At 34.7% G+C, this 13,831-nt stretch overlaps 1 protein-coding gene and 1 non-coding gene across 2 annotated transcripts in view; both read right to left on the bottom strand.

The window, feature by feature from the left end:
* The window catches only part of ANKUB1 (ankyrin repeat and ubiquitin domain containing 1), a 29,011-nt gene extending 23,894 nt beyond the window's left edge, over positions 1-5,117 (bottom strand). The window contains exons 1-2 of the mRNA XM_006202796.4: positions 5,018-5,117; positions 3,572-3,715 (exon numbers count right to left, since the gene is read on the bottom strand). Of these exons, the coding sequence (XP_006202858.2) occupies positions 3,572-3,715; positions 5,018-5,107 (234 nt within the window). The 5' untranslated portion in view covers positions 5,108-5,117. The remainder of the gene's footprint in view (positions 1-3,571; positions 3,716-5,017) is intronic.
* Positions 5,118-8,782: 3,665 nt separating this feature from the next.
* Positions 8,783-8,855, bottom strand: TRNAA-AGC (transfer RNA alanine (anticodon AGC)). The gene has a single exon. It is a non-coding gene; the product is annotated as a tRNA-Ala (tRNA).
* Between the last annotated feature and the right edge of the window lie 4,976 nt (positions 8,856-13,831).

The raw sequence follows: 13,831 nt of genomic DNA on the forward strand, positions 1-13,831 counted from the left end.
TATATAAATATATATATGTATGTATTTAAATGTGTACACACATACACACATATATATATATAGACTTAAAGGACATTTAAGAAATGACATGGAATTTAGTATGCTTTAAAAAGTATTATACTGTAATTTTCTGAGTATCAGAGGGAGAAAAGCAGAGGAAATTAAAGTTGTTTTTACTTCCTTTTTTGATAATTAGATATTTTTCAAGAATGTAAAAATAATACCCCTAAAATCAGGAACAAGACAAGGATGTCCACACTTGCCACTCTTACTCAACATAGTATTGGAAGTAATAGCCAGAGCAATGAAGCAAAAAATAAATAAAAGGCATCCAAATTGGAAAGGAAAACATAAAACTGTCACTATTTGTGGATGACATAATTTTACATAGAGAAACCCCTAAAGACTCTGTCAAAAAACTATTAGAAATAATAAACAAAGATGCAGGTACGAAACCAACTTTCAAAAATTTGTGTGTTTCTTTACACCAAAATGAACTAGTGTAAAGTGAAATTAAGAAAACAATCCCATTTGTAATCACTACAAAAAGAATAAAGTACCTAGGAATAAATTTAACCAAAGAAGTGAAAGACCTGTACACTGAAAACTGTAAGACCCTGAATGAAATCAAAGAAGACACAAAGAAATGGAAAGAGAGTCCATGCCCACTGACTGGAAGAATCAACATTGTTAAAATGTTCATATTACCTAAAGCAATCCACAGATTCAATGCAATCCCTATCAAAATTCCAAGGACATTTTTCACAGAAATAGACCAAAAAAAATTCCAAAATTTACATGAAACCATAGAAGACCCTGAATAGCCAAAGCAATTTTGAGGAAAAAAAGAACAAAGCTGAAGGTATCACACTCTCTGATTTTAAACTGTATTACAAAGCTATAGTAATCAAAACAGCATGATATAGGCAAAAAAAACCAGATATATAGATTAATGGAATAGAATCGAGAGCTGAAAAATGAACTCATACATATATGGACTATTAATTTATAACAAAGGAGCAAAGAACATACAACAGAGAAAGAACAGTCTCTTCAAGGGGGGTGGTAATAGCTTAGTAATAGAGCATGTGTTTAGCCTACATGAGGTCCTGGATTCGATCACCAATACCTCCATGAAAAAAAGAAGAATAGTCTCTTCAATAAATGCTGTTGGAAAAACTGGACGGCCACATATGAGAAAAAAAAAATAAAGAAGAAGAGGAAGAACAAAAGAAACTAGATCAGTATCTCATACCATACACAAAAATCAACACAAAATAGGTTAAAGACTTAAATGTAAGACCTGAAACCATAAAACTCAAAAGAAGGAAACATAGGCAGCATGCTCTTTGACATCGATCTTAGCAATATCTTTCTAAATGTGTCTCCTCAGGGAGGAGAAACAAAGGGAAAAATAAACAAACGAGACTACATCAAACTAAAAAGCTTCTGCACAGCAAAGGAAATCATCAACAGAATGAAAAGCAACCTATGAAATAGTGGAAGGTATTTGCAAATCTTAAATATCCAAAATACATAAAGAACTTACACAGCTCAGTAAAAGAAAACAAACAACTTAATTTAAAAATGGGCAGAGGGACTAAATAGACATTCTCCCAAATAAGACATACATACTGCCAGCAGGCACATGAAAAGACCTTCAACATCACTAATTACTAGGGAAATGCAAACCGAAAACACAATGAGATATTGCCTCACTCCTGTTAGAATGGCTATTATCAAAAAGATAAGAAATAACAAGTGTTGGCAAGAATGTGGAGAAAAAGGAACGTGCATACACTGTTACTGGGAATGTAAATTGGTGCTGCCACTGTGGAAAACAGTATGGAGAGTCCTAAAAAAGTTAAGAGACCTACCATATTATCCAGCTATCCCATTTCTGGGTATTTATCCAAAGATTCAAAAACACTAATTCAGAAAGATATATGCATCCCTATGTTAACTTCAGCATCATTTACCATAGCCAAGATATGGAAACAAACTAACCATGTCAATCAACGTATGCATGGATAAAGAAGATATATATGTATGCTATAAATGAGGTACACATAATATGGATATGTATAGATATATGTGTGTGTGTATATATATACACACACACACAATGGGACTACTTAGCCATAAAAAGATTAAATCTTGCCATTTGTGTCAACATGGTTGGACCTAGAGGGTTTTATGCTAAGTGAAGTAAGTCAGACTGAGAAAGACAAATACCTTATGATTTCACATATGTGGACTATGAAAACCAAACAAAACGAAATAAATGAACCAACCAAACCAAACCAAAGCAAACACATAGCTACAGGGAACCAAGTAGTGGTTAGCAATGGAAAGGGGTGAGGGGCTAAGGGCAAAATGGGTAAAGGGGGTCAATTGTATGGTGACGGACTGAAACTAAATTTCTAGTGAGGAGCACACTGTAGAGTATACAGAAGTAGAAATGTTATATTATACACATAAAACTTGTGTTATAACCAATGTTACTGTAATAAAAAATTTAAAAATCTATCAAAAGATGCATAATAAAAAAACTAAAAAATTATATACATGAATAAATGCTTATCAAACATTAAAGACACACAAATATGGTCTTTTTATTTACATGAATGGGATCATACAATGTTTATTTTTCTGTGACTTCACTATTTAATAATAAATATTTTAGAGTATTTCTTTTAAAAATAGACTTCCCACTTTGTCAATCAGTGAAATATATGAAAACAAAGAGTTAACTTTAGCTACCATAAACTTTTTTTATGCTAAATATAAGAAAATGAGTGCCTCATTTAGCAGAGAATATGTACTTTACTAAGTTCCTTGGGGCTCATGTTTTTATGTGGGGTAAAGAGCTGGTACCGACTAATATTTCTACCCTCAAGAGCAGTTCTTATACTCTTTAGGCCACCTTTCTCTGTAAGAAATTGACAAAAGTTAAGAATCCTCCACCCAGAAAGTCTCCAGGTACATAACTTCACATGTTTTTGCAATTTTAGGGTTTTGTTCTTAAAGTCTAGCCATGGACCCCAAATTAAGCACCACTGATTAAGGACACCATAAATGGAAACAGCCATCTCCATTGTATGTGCCTAATTCATGAATGGCTATGCTGGTGGATCTGAATGTTGAAACTACCCCTTCATCCTGTTGTTACTGAGAATTTCTTCATTTCCTTATTTCCCTGATCCACTGTAAACCCACGGAAGTGACCTAATCTTCTTTCTCCCACATCAGTATTGCAGATCTTCCCTTTGGCCTTGTTTCCGTGTTGGTTTGTGGGTTGCTCTGTGATGGCTGTTTTGGGGAAGGTAACCAGGGGAACAGTGGAGGGAAGGAGATAAGGAGTAAACAAGAGGAACTCTAACCAGTCTCCACACTTTATTTCCCCTTACAGCACAGATTGTGCATAAGGCTAGTTATACAAGTGGAAGAGAGGAAAAGGCAAGAAGAGAAAACCGCTTCCTAAGTTATGAAATTACTTCGGTTGAATTAGCCATAACTTTATTCAAAATGAGGTAGACATCTTGGATAAATGTTATTCTGACCATCATACCTTAACGAAACATTTGAGAGTTGAACAAAAAGATACTCCAACATCAGTAAGACTCCAGCTGTCCTTTAGGGTTGCTCCAGCATACATCAGCTCCAGATACCGCCTGCCTTGTTCGTCTTCAGACAGAGGAATGTGGAAAAAATCCTTGAAAATCAATAGCATATTGTGAAAATGGTACATGTCTATATTACTAGACCAGCAATGTGTTATCTTTTCTTTTACAATTTTCCACTGAGTATTTTTAAACTGTTTGGGACAGAAGAAAGAGGTGTTAGATAGAGGTTGGAGTCTTTAGACATCCCTGAAGGTTTATGGATGGAATTTAGGTGGGAAAAAACTATGTTTGGTTTTTATTAACTTCAAATAACATTGGATTTTCCTTATGTATGTAGGCAACAAACTAAAGTAACAGTAGTTACCTGTACTGGTGACTTTGTCACTAATAGAAATTACAGATATTTTCATATCACATTGTACTTGTTGCAGATATCTTAAAATATTATTTATACTTATATATATATATCCTTAGAAATTGTAATAGTTATTAGATACACTGCAAACACTTGCTAATGTGTTAGTAAGGAATCCTACATCACTCTATCACAAATTTGTTTTTTAATGTTTGAAAATTGTATTGCAATATAACTGGTTTCCTTTTTGGGGTATTTATTTTACTTTATGCATTTAAAGACATTCTGAGAAGAAGTCCATATGCTTCACCAGACCGGCTAAGGGATCTACAACACATAAAGATTAAGAGCCTCTGTGTTAGAAGATCTAGATTTCAGTGATTGTATTAATTTACTGAATATCATGTAACTGTGATTCAGTAAATGCTCCTTAGCAAACGGGGATAATCATCTCCAAGTTAAATACCATTTGATGATCAGGACCTAAATATTTGTCTTAATTTCCCATTTAGGGTGACTATTTACAAGAAATTTGTAAGAAAAGTACTACACCCAAATTATTTCTTATTCTGGCTCTGTGATCCTAGGTTAAATGGTCAACCTCTCTGAGCTTCAATTTTCCCTAGACGCAAAATGAGGCTGTAGCCCAAAACTGCTCTCTACCTCCAAAATCCTTTGGTTTTCTATAGTTGCTTGCTCATCAAACAAGCCATCTGACAACTGGCACGCTCCACTTACATAGCCTAGAGTTAGTGTCTTGTTTTTGTCCTTTTATGAAGAATTGCAATAATACTATCTGGCCAGTGCACAATTTACAAAATAAAGAGAAGTTAAACTTTTTTTCTGAGAATTTTCCCAACACCTCCATAGTTAATATCTTCTAACCAACTGTAAGCAAACAGATACTTTCAAATAGTTTTAGTTCCCTGTTTGCTGAAAATGTACCCAATAGTATCTCCACCCCACATACAGTTTAAACTTCACCACATAGTTAAAATTAACACACATCTTAGTGGCTCAGGGACAAAGTACATACCTTTATCATTAGCTTGACAGCCTCCACAGTTTCATCTGCTGAAACATCAAATGGTTCAAAAGATCCCTCAAAGGCTATGAAAATCCTCATTTTTGCAAAAAAAAAAAAAAGGGGGGGAAGAAAGAAAAGTCTTTTTTCAAAGATCTTGTTCAATAGCTGAGAGAATCACAATTCACAATTAAAGACGAAAATGTTGGCCAGAGGCAGCTGTCACTGTCTAGCCTTAAACGCAAGTAGAAAGAATGTGGAGAGAAGTGTTGCAGTACCGCGGAATCAGGTAACACAGACAGCAGCTACATTGGAGGAAATGTTTCTCTGCCAATGGCATTAGTCAACAGCCACCTTGTTCCTATATTACGGAAACCAGCAAACTTGACAATAGTTGGGGCAAGTGTGAACAAGTGTCAAGCATGTAATACAAAAATGCCATATATAAATTTTACTTAGTGATGGGACCACCATCCACTGATTCCTGAATCCATATGCAGCCAAATGCAGCTGCCTGAAGGACCCTTCAAACTAGATATTTGATTGGGATGCGCTGGCACAGAGTGAAGCAAAGCAGAGTTGATTTTATTGAATGTGATAATCCTGGAAGTTCTCTGTAAATAACTGTGCGCTGAAGCATTCTGGTTTCCATAACAACTTTGTGTACTTGCTCCCTGGTGGTATTTCTAATCCTGCCACAACAGGGGTACAGAACAATACCCACTTGCACCAGGGAGATGAATGTGTAGACTGTGGTTTTCCCTTCCCATCTCTGCATAATGGAATCTGCCCCTAAACAACACAATATAGTTGGTATTTCTTTTAGTCTTTGCCTTTATGTTATTTAGAACAATTTACCATTGTTATCTCTTTCAACTGCCCTTGGCGTTGGTGGAAAATATTTCAAACCCCCTCAATAAACGAACAAAGATATTAAGCATCGTTACTCAAGCTTAAAGAGTAAGCATTTTACTGGAACTTAATTCTAAGAGTCTTCTCTGAAATTCCCAGTATTATATTATTGGGTTAATGCTATTATGTCTGATCATTTTTTTCATGTATGTAAATCTTATTCTCTTCTTGAAATTCCTCTTGACCTAGGACAGAACCCTCATCTTGCATTTCCTTTTATTCTTAGCAGTACTTCACAGAAGGCGAGGCACATGATAGGTGCTCAGTAAATGTTAACCTGTTGATTAATTCTATTTCTGATTCCCAGTCTGAGTTTGAGTTCCAACCATAAGAAATTTGAGAACACGGAAAACACAAGAAGGGCAAAGAGTTTCATTGCAAAGCTAATTCTTTTTACCTTGTATTTGTCAAGTGTTACAGCATAAAGCTATCTTCTTATGCTGTCAGCCTTTTGATATAAAGTATTAATATAGGATGTAGTTGATGATGTTTTGGTGTCTTGTTCACCTTCCCTCACCCACTCCAGTATTTATTTAGAAATAAAATGCAACAACATCAACAAAAGCCCAGATCAGTCCTTTGAAGAAGCCTTCTTGTCTCCCCAGGAAAGTTGACCTATTCTTCCACTGCATCATACATTCTTTAACTATAGAATCTTTTTAGATTCCATTTATTATATCAGTGTCAGCCTTCCCCATTAGACTGGAAGCTTACTGATGGCAGGACAGTGTCTCAATCACTTCATATGCCCAGTGGCCTAGCTCAGGGCTTTACAGTGACTGAATAACCAAGATAGGTTATTGTAGATTGATGTCATTAAAAATTGTCTTACAACAGTGAAATGATAACTAGACTTGAAAACTCTTAGGAATCTGGGGAAAGCTTGAAATGATAAGAATTAGTCTTGAAAATTCTCTTATTTGCAATCTAGGAATAGTTTGCTTTAGCATCTAGAAACCCTTTTTGTTTTTTGTTTTTTCATTTTCTAGAAAATTTTAATTAATTTAGTTAGCCTACTTGGGTGGTTTGTACATGCAATGGTATATGAGAGGTCTCTGGAAGATTTGGTGTTAAATGTGACCTTAAGGGATTTGCCATGAGTAAGGAAGATGTTAATTATCTGAAATACCTGGACCAGAAACTGTATTACAGGATGAAGTATGAAAAGAGATACAAACAAAATAAATGGTATGGAAGTGAAGAGACGTTTCATGTCAAATGAAGATATACTGTTTATTAGTTTTATCATTCAATACATATACACCAAGGCCCTACCTTGTGCCAGGCACTACTCTGTGCTGGATCATTGCAGTGAACAAGACTTGGACTTTCCAGTCTAGTGTGAATGTGTGCATGTGTTGGGGATGGAGGAAGGTTTAAGGGTAGGTAAGGAATAGCAGGAAGGGAAAAAGAAAATAGCTAAGTAAGCAATAAATAAATAAACTTGTTTAAAGAGAATGGTCAAATAAAGAAATAAGCATGGAAAAATAAGTAAGAGAAAATAAATGTAGAGAAATAGGGAAGGAATTGCTTGCTAGGAATAATGGTAGGAAAGAATTAGGTTATAAGCAGGGAAAACAAGTAAATAGAAAGATGACACACCAAGGGAGAAAGAGAAAGAGAACAGTAATGTTATAAGATGTGGACCAGGGTAAAAAAGAAACAACTATGTCACAATCAGTGATAAATATTTTAGTCCTCTGGTCTTTTACATGTTTCAAAGATGGAAATTAGTAACTTGATTCTTATTTCTGTACTTAAAGTCATGGTATTCTCCCTGTTATTGTTTAATCCTTTGCTTTAGGTTCCTTTAATATCTCTGAAATAATTACATATTTGAATTGACTTTAAAAGGTTTTATGATTTATGGTATATTGATACATGTTATAAGATACAGACAAAATAATAAGAAATAGAATTTAACGTCACATGGTAAATAGCAACATCAAAGAATGCTGAATGATTGGTGGTCTTTTACAATAATATTACCTTAAGAGTATCTGCTTTGGGTTAAAAAATGCTCAATGATGATATGCTGAGAAAAATTTATAGAATCTGTTTTTTTATTATTATTTTTTAAAAATTGAAGTATAGTCAGTTTCTGGTGTACAGCATAATGCTTCAGTCTTACATGAACATCCATATATTCTTTTTCAATATAGTTTACTACAAGATATTGAATATGGTTCCCTGTGCTACAGAGTATAAAGATGTTGTTTAGCTATTTTATATATAGTAGTATCTACAAATCTCTTACTTCCAGTTTATCTATTCCCACTTCCTTCCCCCTGGATAGCATCTGCTTTTAATATACAGTTATGCTTTTATTACTGTAACTTTTAAAATTTGCCACTCAGTTCTGTTCTTTTCATCTAAGAAATCATAGATGTGCATTTGAATTACCTGATAATCCTCTTAATATATGTGTTCTGGCTGAGCAGTACTAAAATGGGGCCTGAGATTTTCAATTCTAACAAACTCTTTGGACCATACTTTAAATAGCAAAGAAATAGAAGCTATGTGGAGATTTTTAAACAAATAATTGTAAAGAAAGAGAGTTGATGCAACTGCCTCTCATTTGAATACAAAGAAAATCAAAAGAAAATGATTATTTAAAATTCTACTTACAAATAGTCTTACAAAACAGTGATTTCAACCTTGCATTACTTAATTTTCTTGAAAATGATAAAAGTAAGATATAAGCAAAATGATCTATTGTGACATGACTGGTATTGATAAGCATTTTTCATTTGTAGATTAATAAAAGTAAGATGAGCTACCTTCAGTTTAAAATTCATGAGTTTTTTTTAAATTAATCTTCTTTTTAGGGAGAAGGTAATTAGGTTTATTCATCTTTTTATTTAATGGAGGTACTGGGGCTTGAACCCAGGACCTCATGCATGCTAGGCATGTGCTCTACCACTGAGCTATACCCTCCTCCCTAAGGTTCATGAGTTTTTAAAGTTACATTTATTAAGAAATAATTTTTTTAGCAAATAAATAGATGCAAATTAATTTTGACCACAAAGTTTCACATTTCTCAACCTCTGAAAAGTGAAGAACTAGTAGTTTTTGTTTTGAATATGAACACGTGTGATGATTTACTGTATTGCTACCACCTTTGAGTAGCTCTTGCTAATGAAAAGGCTTTCATAGAAAGCATCTGTCTGTAGTGCCAGCCTGGACCTTAAGTTGCAAGAGGCCAGGTTTTTGAGAATAAAAACAAGTTTGAAAAAAAGAAAGTAGGATTCTTAATTCTCAATATTCTTCATGTCCTCATATTTCCTGATTCTTTTAAGGTACAGTTTTAGCTTTTTAAAAAAGTAATTTATTGTTATTTTTATTTTAACTGGAAAAACAATCTTGCAGGTTTGGATCTCAATCCTAAAAACACCTAGATATATTTAGTTAAATGTGATACATCTTCCTAAGTGCAGAGCAGATCTTGGAAGAAAGTAAGGGTTATCATCTTGGGTCATACAAAGAGGAAACTGAAAAATCAGACCTTATAGTTTCTCGAACTTGCTATGTAGCAAAGAAAAACAGGAAAAGAATCAAAGATTAAAGAAGATGGACTTGACTGTAAAAGGAATGGATGATTTACAGGTTTGGTCTGGTTATCAGCAGCATCAGTATCACTTGGGTACTTGCTGGAACTATAGGATCTCAGGCTCTATCGCACATCTACTGACCCAGAATCTGCATTTTAACACATGCCCAGGTGTAACAGTGTGATACGCACTGGTCTATATGGTGTCATAGTTGAGGGATATTAGAAAGACTTCTCTTGACCACTTAAGTTTCTCTTTTTCTTTTTCTTTTTCTTTTTTCATTTAAAAAATTTTTTAAAACTTTTTTTTATTGAGTTATAGTCATTTTACACTTAAGTTTTTCACTCATTCATTTCAGTATCTAAAATTATACTTTCATTTACGGTATTGTGGTTTTGGAAGCTACCCTAGAAAACATGTGTCTCTAACAAGGCTAATACTCCTGTATTCATTTGTTTAAAAGTTTTCTAAACAACAGTTAGCTGGAAGCAGAGATTTGGAGATCTAAGACAGGTAAACTTTAGGCGTTGGAGAGGTGTTGGAGAGCAGAGCAAAGGATAGGCTCAGATAAGGGGTTCTCTTCAAGTAGGACAACCATGCATAGATAGAATGTGATGAAATCTAGGAATAAGAGATTGCATTACTTGCCCCAGATCATACAGGAGAGTCATTTGCCTCCAACTTGAGCTCTCTCTCTCGTTATACTGGCTATTCATTGTTTATCATTTTGTTTCAGAGCTCAGGTTCTGATATGGATGGACTTGCATTCAGATCCCAGTTCCAAAACCCAAGAAATCTATTTCATTTCTCACCAGCTGCATTCGTCTAGATGAGTTATTTAATTTGTTTGAACCATAGTTTCCTGATCTGTAAAAACAAACACAATAGTAAGACCTGAGGTCGTCCCAAGGATTAATAAAATGATGTATAGAAGAGCTTAGTACAGTATTTTTGCTGCTGCTGCTGCTGCTATTGTTATGGTTATTAGCAAGGGGAGCAGGGGGAACAAGGAAAAATCTGGGAATATTTTGAGAGCACTGATCTCCTGGGGATAGAAAGTTGGATATGGAAAACAACAATGTCAAAGAGAAAGACTGGAAAGGTTTGAGAATAAAGTTTCCCTAATTAAAATTTTTACTTAGCACTGAATATGAAGAGGTCAATGATAAAAAGTGAAATGATTATAGGGAGGATAAGACAGAGAGGGAGTGATTGTAAGTAAAGATGGGAAAGGCTAAAAATAGCAACCAGTTCTGGCAATTCTCATACAATGTATGTCTTTTTTCCATTAACTTGTTATTATTGCTAACATACCTAGCACTTTAATTTGATCATTTGAACACATGCAAGTGTAATTCAGCAGTTCCTCCACATCTTTATTTTTGGAAATGAACAAACTAGGGGTGGATGCATTTCATTAAATTGCCAAGGTTGATAAGCCTTAACTATAATCAGGATGGAAGCCGGGAGAGTTTCCAGACTGTAGAGCTCATCACCAGATGCAAAGCCTCTTTCAAGGAAGTGAAATTGTGTGATTGATGGCTCAAATAAATTCATGCCTGAAACAGGAAATAACAAGCAGTGAACAGAAAAGAAATCTACAATTAGGAAAGTAAGCAGTGTTGGGGGAAATAGCAGTTATAAAACGGCTTATTGTCAACTTAACTGAAACAGAACAAACAGTAGGCTAATTAAAGTACTGTTTAAGTACCATTGTGTTATTTGGAATGATTTGTATCAATACAGAACTTTTAAATTAAATTCTAATTTTAACTGCTGCCCCATTTGGTAAAATCAAACACATCATGCTTGTTGCATCTTTCCTCCTGCTCGCACATGCTGTTGTTTTGTGTTCTCTGTTGTGTTTGAATTGTGGAGGAAACTTTCACATTTTCATCAAAGCGCCACAGATCAGGAGAGTGCCATTTCAGATCTTCTGTGTTTTCGTCTTTTCTGTTTAGTCTTTTCTGTTCTGTAGAGTTTCCTTCTATGCCTGAAAAATGTATTTGATCTTGCAATTTGCAAGAGAGTAGCAGGGGATGGGAGAATTTATGAAAAATGAGATGTCAATGGCTGACAATTAGATCTCCAATATCTGCCCTTCTTTCTGAATCTAAGGAAAATAATTAGTGTAGGGGTTTAAGATGCCATTGTACCAGGGTTCCATATGGGAAAAAAATTGGGAAGCAGGAGCCAAGCATTTCTCAGAACATAATATGTAGGTGGCCCCCTGTTTGACTAAAGGCTAGCTCTAAATACTAGTTTAGTAGTTTTATTAAAATGCTGCAAAGAAGGCTATTTGTAAATGATCTCATACATTGCTGTGTATTTAATGCTACTTTTACAATGAAAATTGCTAAATTTATATCTCCTGTTATAATCACTCCTCTTTATATCCAGATGCCTCTTGGACATCTCCATTTGGATATTTCAGTCTTAACATGTACAAAAGTGAACTTGTGCTTTTTTCCCTCCAAATTTTTCTCTTTCTTCATCACCCAGGTTTCACTATGTTATGAATGGTACCACCGCTCACCCAGCTGCTCAAGCCAGAGAACTGGCAGTCATCGTTAATTCTTTTCTTTCCTCATCTTCCACATCCATCAGCAAATCTTTATTAACAAGTCCAAACTCATTCTGCTCACTGCACAACAGGCTAATAAACTGGGAGACGAGGTGTTGGGACAAGAAATAATGACTTTATTGGGAAAGACAGCAGTCTGAGAATTTGGTGGACTAATGTCCTAGAGAATCATCTTCCCTGAGTTTTAATTCAGGATTCCTTTATACTGAAAGAGGAGAGGGTAAAGTCCTGGTTCCAGCCAGACTCTAGAGAGGAGGTCTTAATTTCTTCCCTCCTGCAGCCATTCATGGGTAGGCCTGGTTAGAATGTTTCCTGTGAGCTAAACAAAGGTAGTTTAGCTTAATGCTCATTACCTGGGAGGCAGGATTCCTAGAGATGGGCCATTATGTGTAATTTAAGCTTAAAGGCAACATCCCTTTTGTGATTAACAAGCAATAGAATACAAAGGTTAAAGTAAAAGAAACAGATCTAATATAGAGTCAGATTTGTCTTTCCCTATTACATGATTATTTGAACTTCAAAATGTATCTTCATTTTAACCACTCCTTTCCATCTCTACTGCCTTAGCTTTGGTCCTGGTCATTATCTTCTTCTTGGATTAGTACTGACTTCCCTACCCTCAAGAATGCTAGTCTTGTTCACATCTTAGGGCCTTTGAACATGCTGTTCAGTTCTTTCTAGGTGCTCTTACTTAGCATTTATTTTATCTGCTTTTGATAAATAACATCATCCTGATATCCTCACTTCTCTCCTTTGGTGTATGATCTGATGAAACAGTCAATTAAGGCACCCTGATCAAGCGATGAAATATGTCACAAGATAAGCCAGTGGAAGACTTCGTCCCTGGAATTTGAACTGTGAGCAGAGTGATGAAAATGGCCAGAGTAGTACTGCAAGGATGAGAATGTTGATTCCATGGGACAATTAGAGCCACTGATTATTGATCTTTACAAGACTGTACTTCAGGCATGCGTTTAATCCTGTGAGTATCCTCGTATCCTTTAAGTAAATCACATTTTTAAACCTAAATTGACTAGAGTTGGCTCCTGTGGCTCACAACCTAGGAAGCCTTGTTATTTGTTTCAGCTTATGTCAGCTTTTCTTTGACAGTCTTGTACAATAAAGTCCCTCCTTTAATTCCCAAATGATTTTTCTGCATATGCTAAGACAAGCTTCTTAGTTTTTAAATGTAGTAATGTGGTAAATCATAGTAATAAAATTTATAATGCTTTCTTACATTCAATACTATTTAATCATAGTTTTGTCTTTTGTTTTATTTAAGAAAAAAAGTTTTGTTAGTTTTAGTTTACCAATACTTAATTTTGGATATTTGCATATCCACTCAAAGTAAGACTGACCTATGATTTTTCTTACCTGTATTGTCTTTGTTCAGTTTTAGTATCAAAATTATACTGCCCTCATGGAATTAATTGAATAATTCTCAGTTTTTTATTCTATGAAGTGATTTGTAAAAATTTTATTATCTATTCCTTGAAAGTATGGTGACCTCATCTTTAAAACATTCTGGAGTTGATTTTTTGAGGGGAGGGTTGCAGATTTTTGAGTGCTGTTTCAATTTCCTTAGCCTACTTAGGTTTGCTACATCTTCTCAGGTGTTTGGGCAAATTAAAACTTTTTTTTCCTAGAAAATTATTTATTTGATTTTTTTCCATATTTATTGTGTAAAGTTGTTCATAGTATTCTCTTATAATTTAAAAAAAACTGCTCTATCAATAGTTGACAACTTATATTTTGGTCATACAACATGGGTTATATGCC

This window comes from Vicugna pacos, chromosome 1 (assembly GCF_048564905.1).
Source record: "Vicugna pacos chromosome 1, VicPac4, whole genome shotgun sequence".
NCBI classification, from domain to species: Eukaryota; Metazoa; Chordata; class Mammalia; order Artiodactyla; family Camelidae; genus Vicugna; species Vicugna pacos.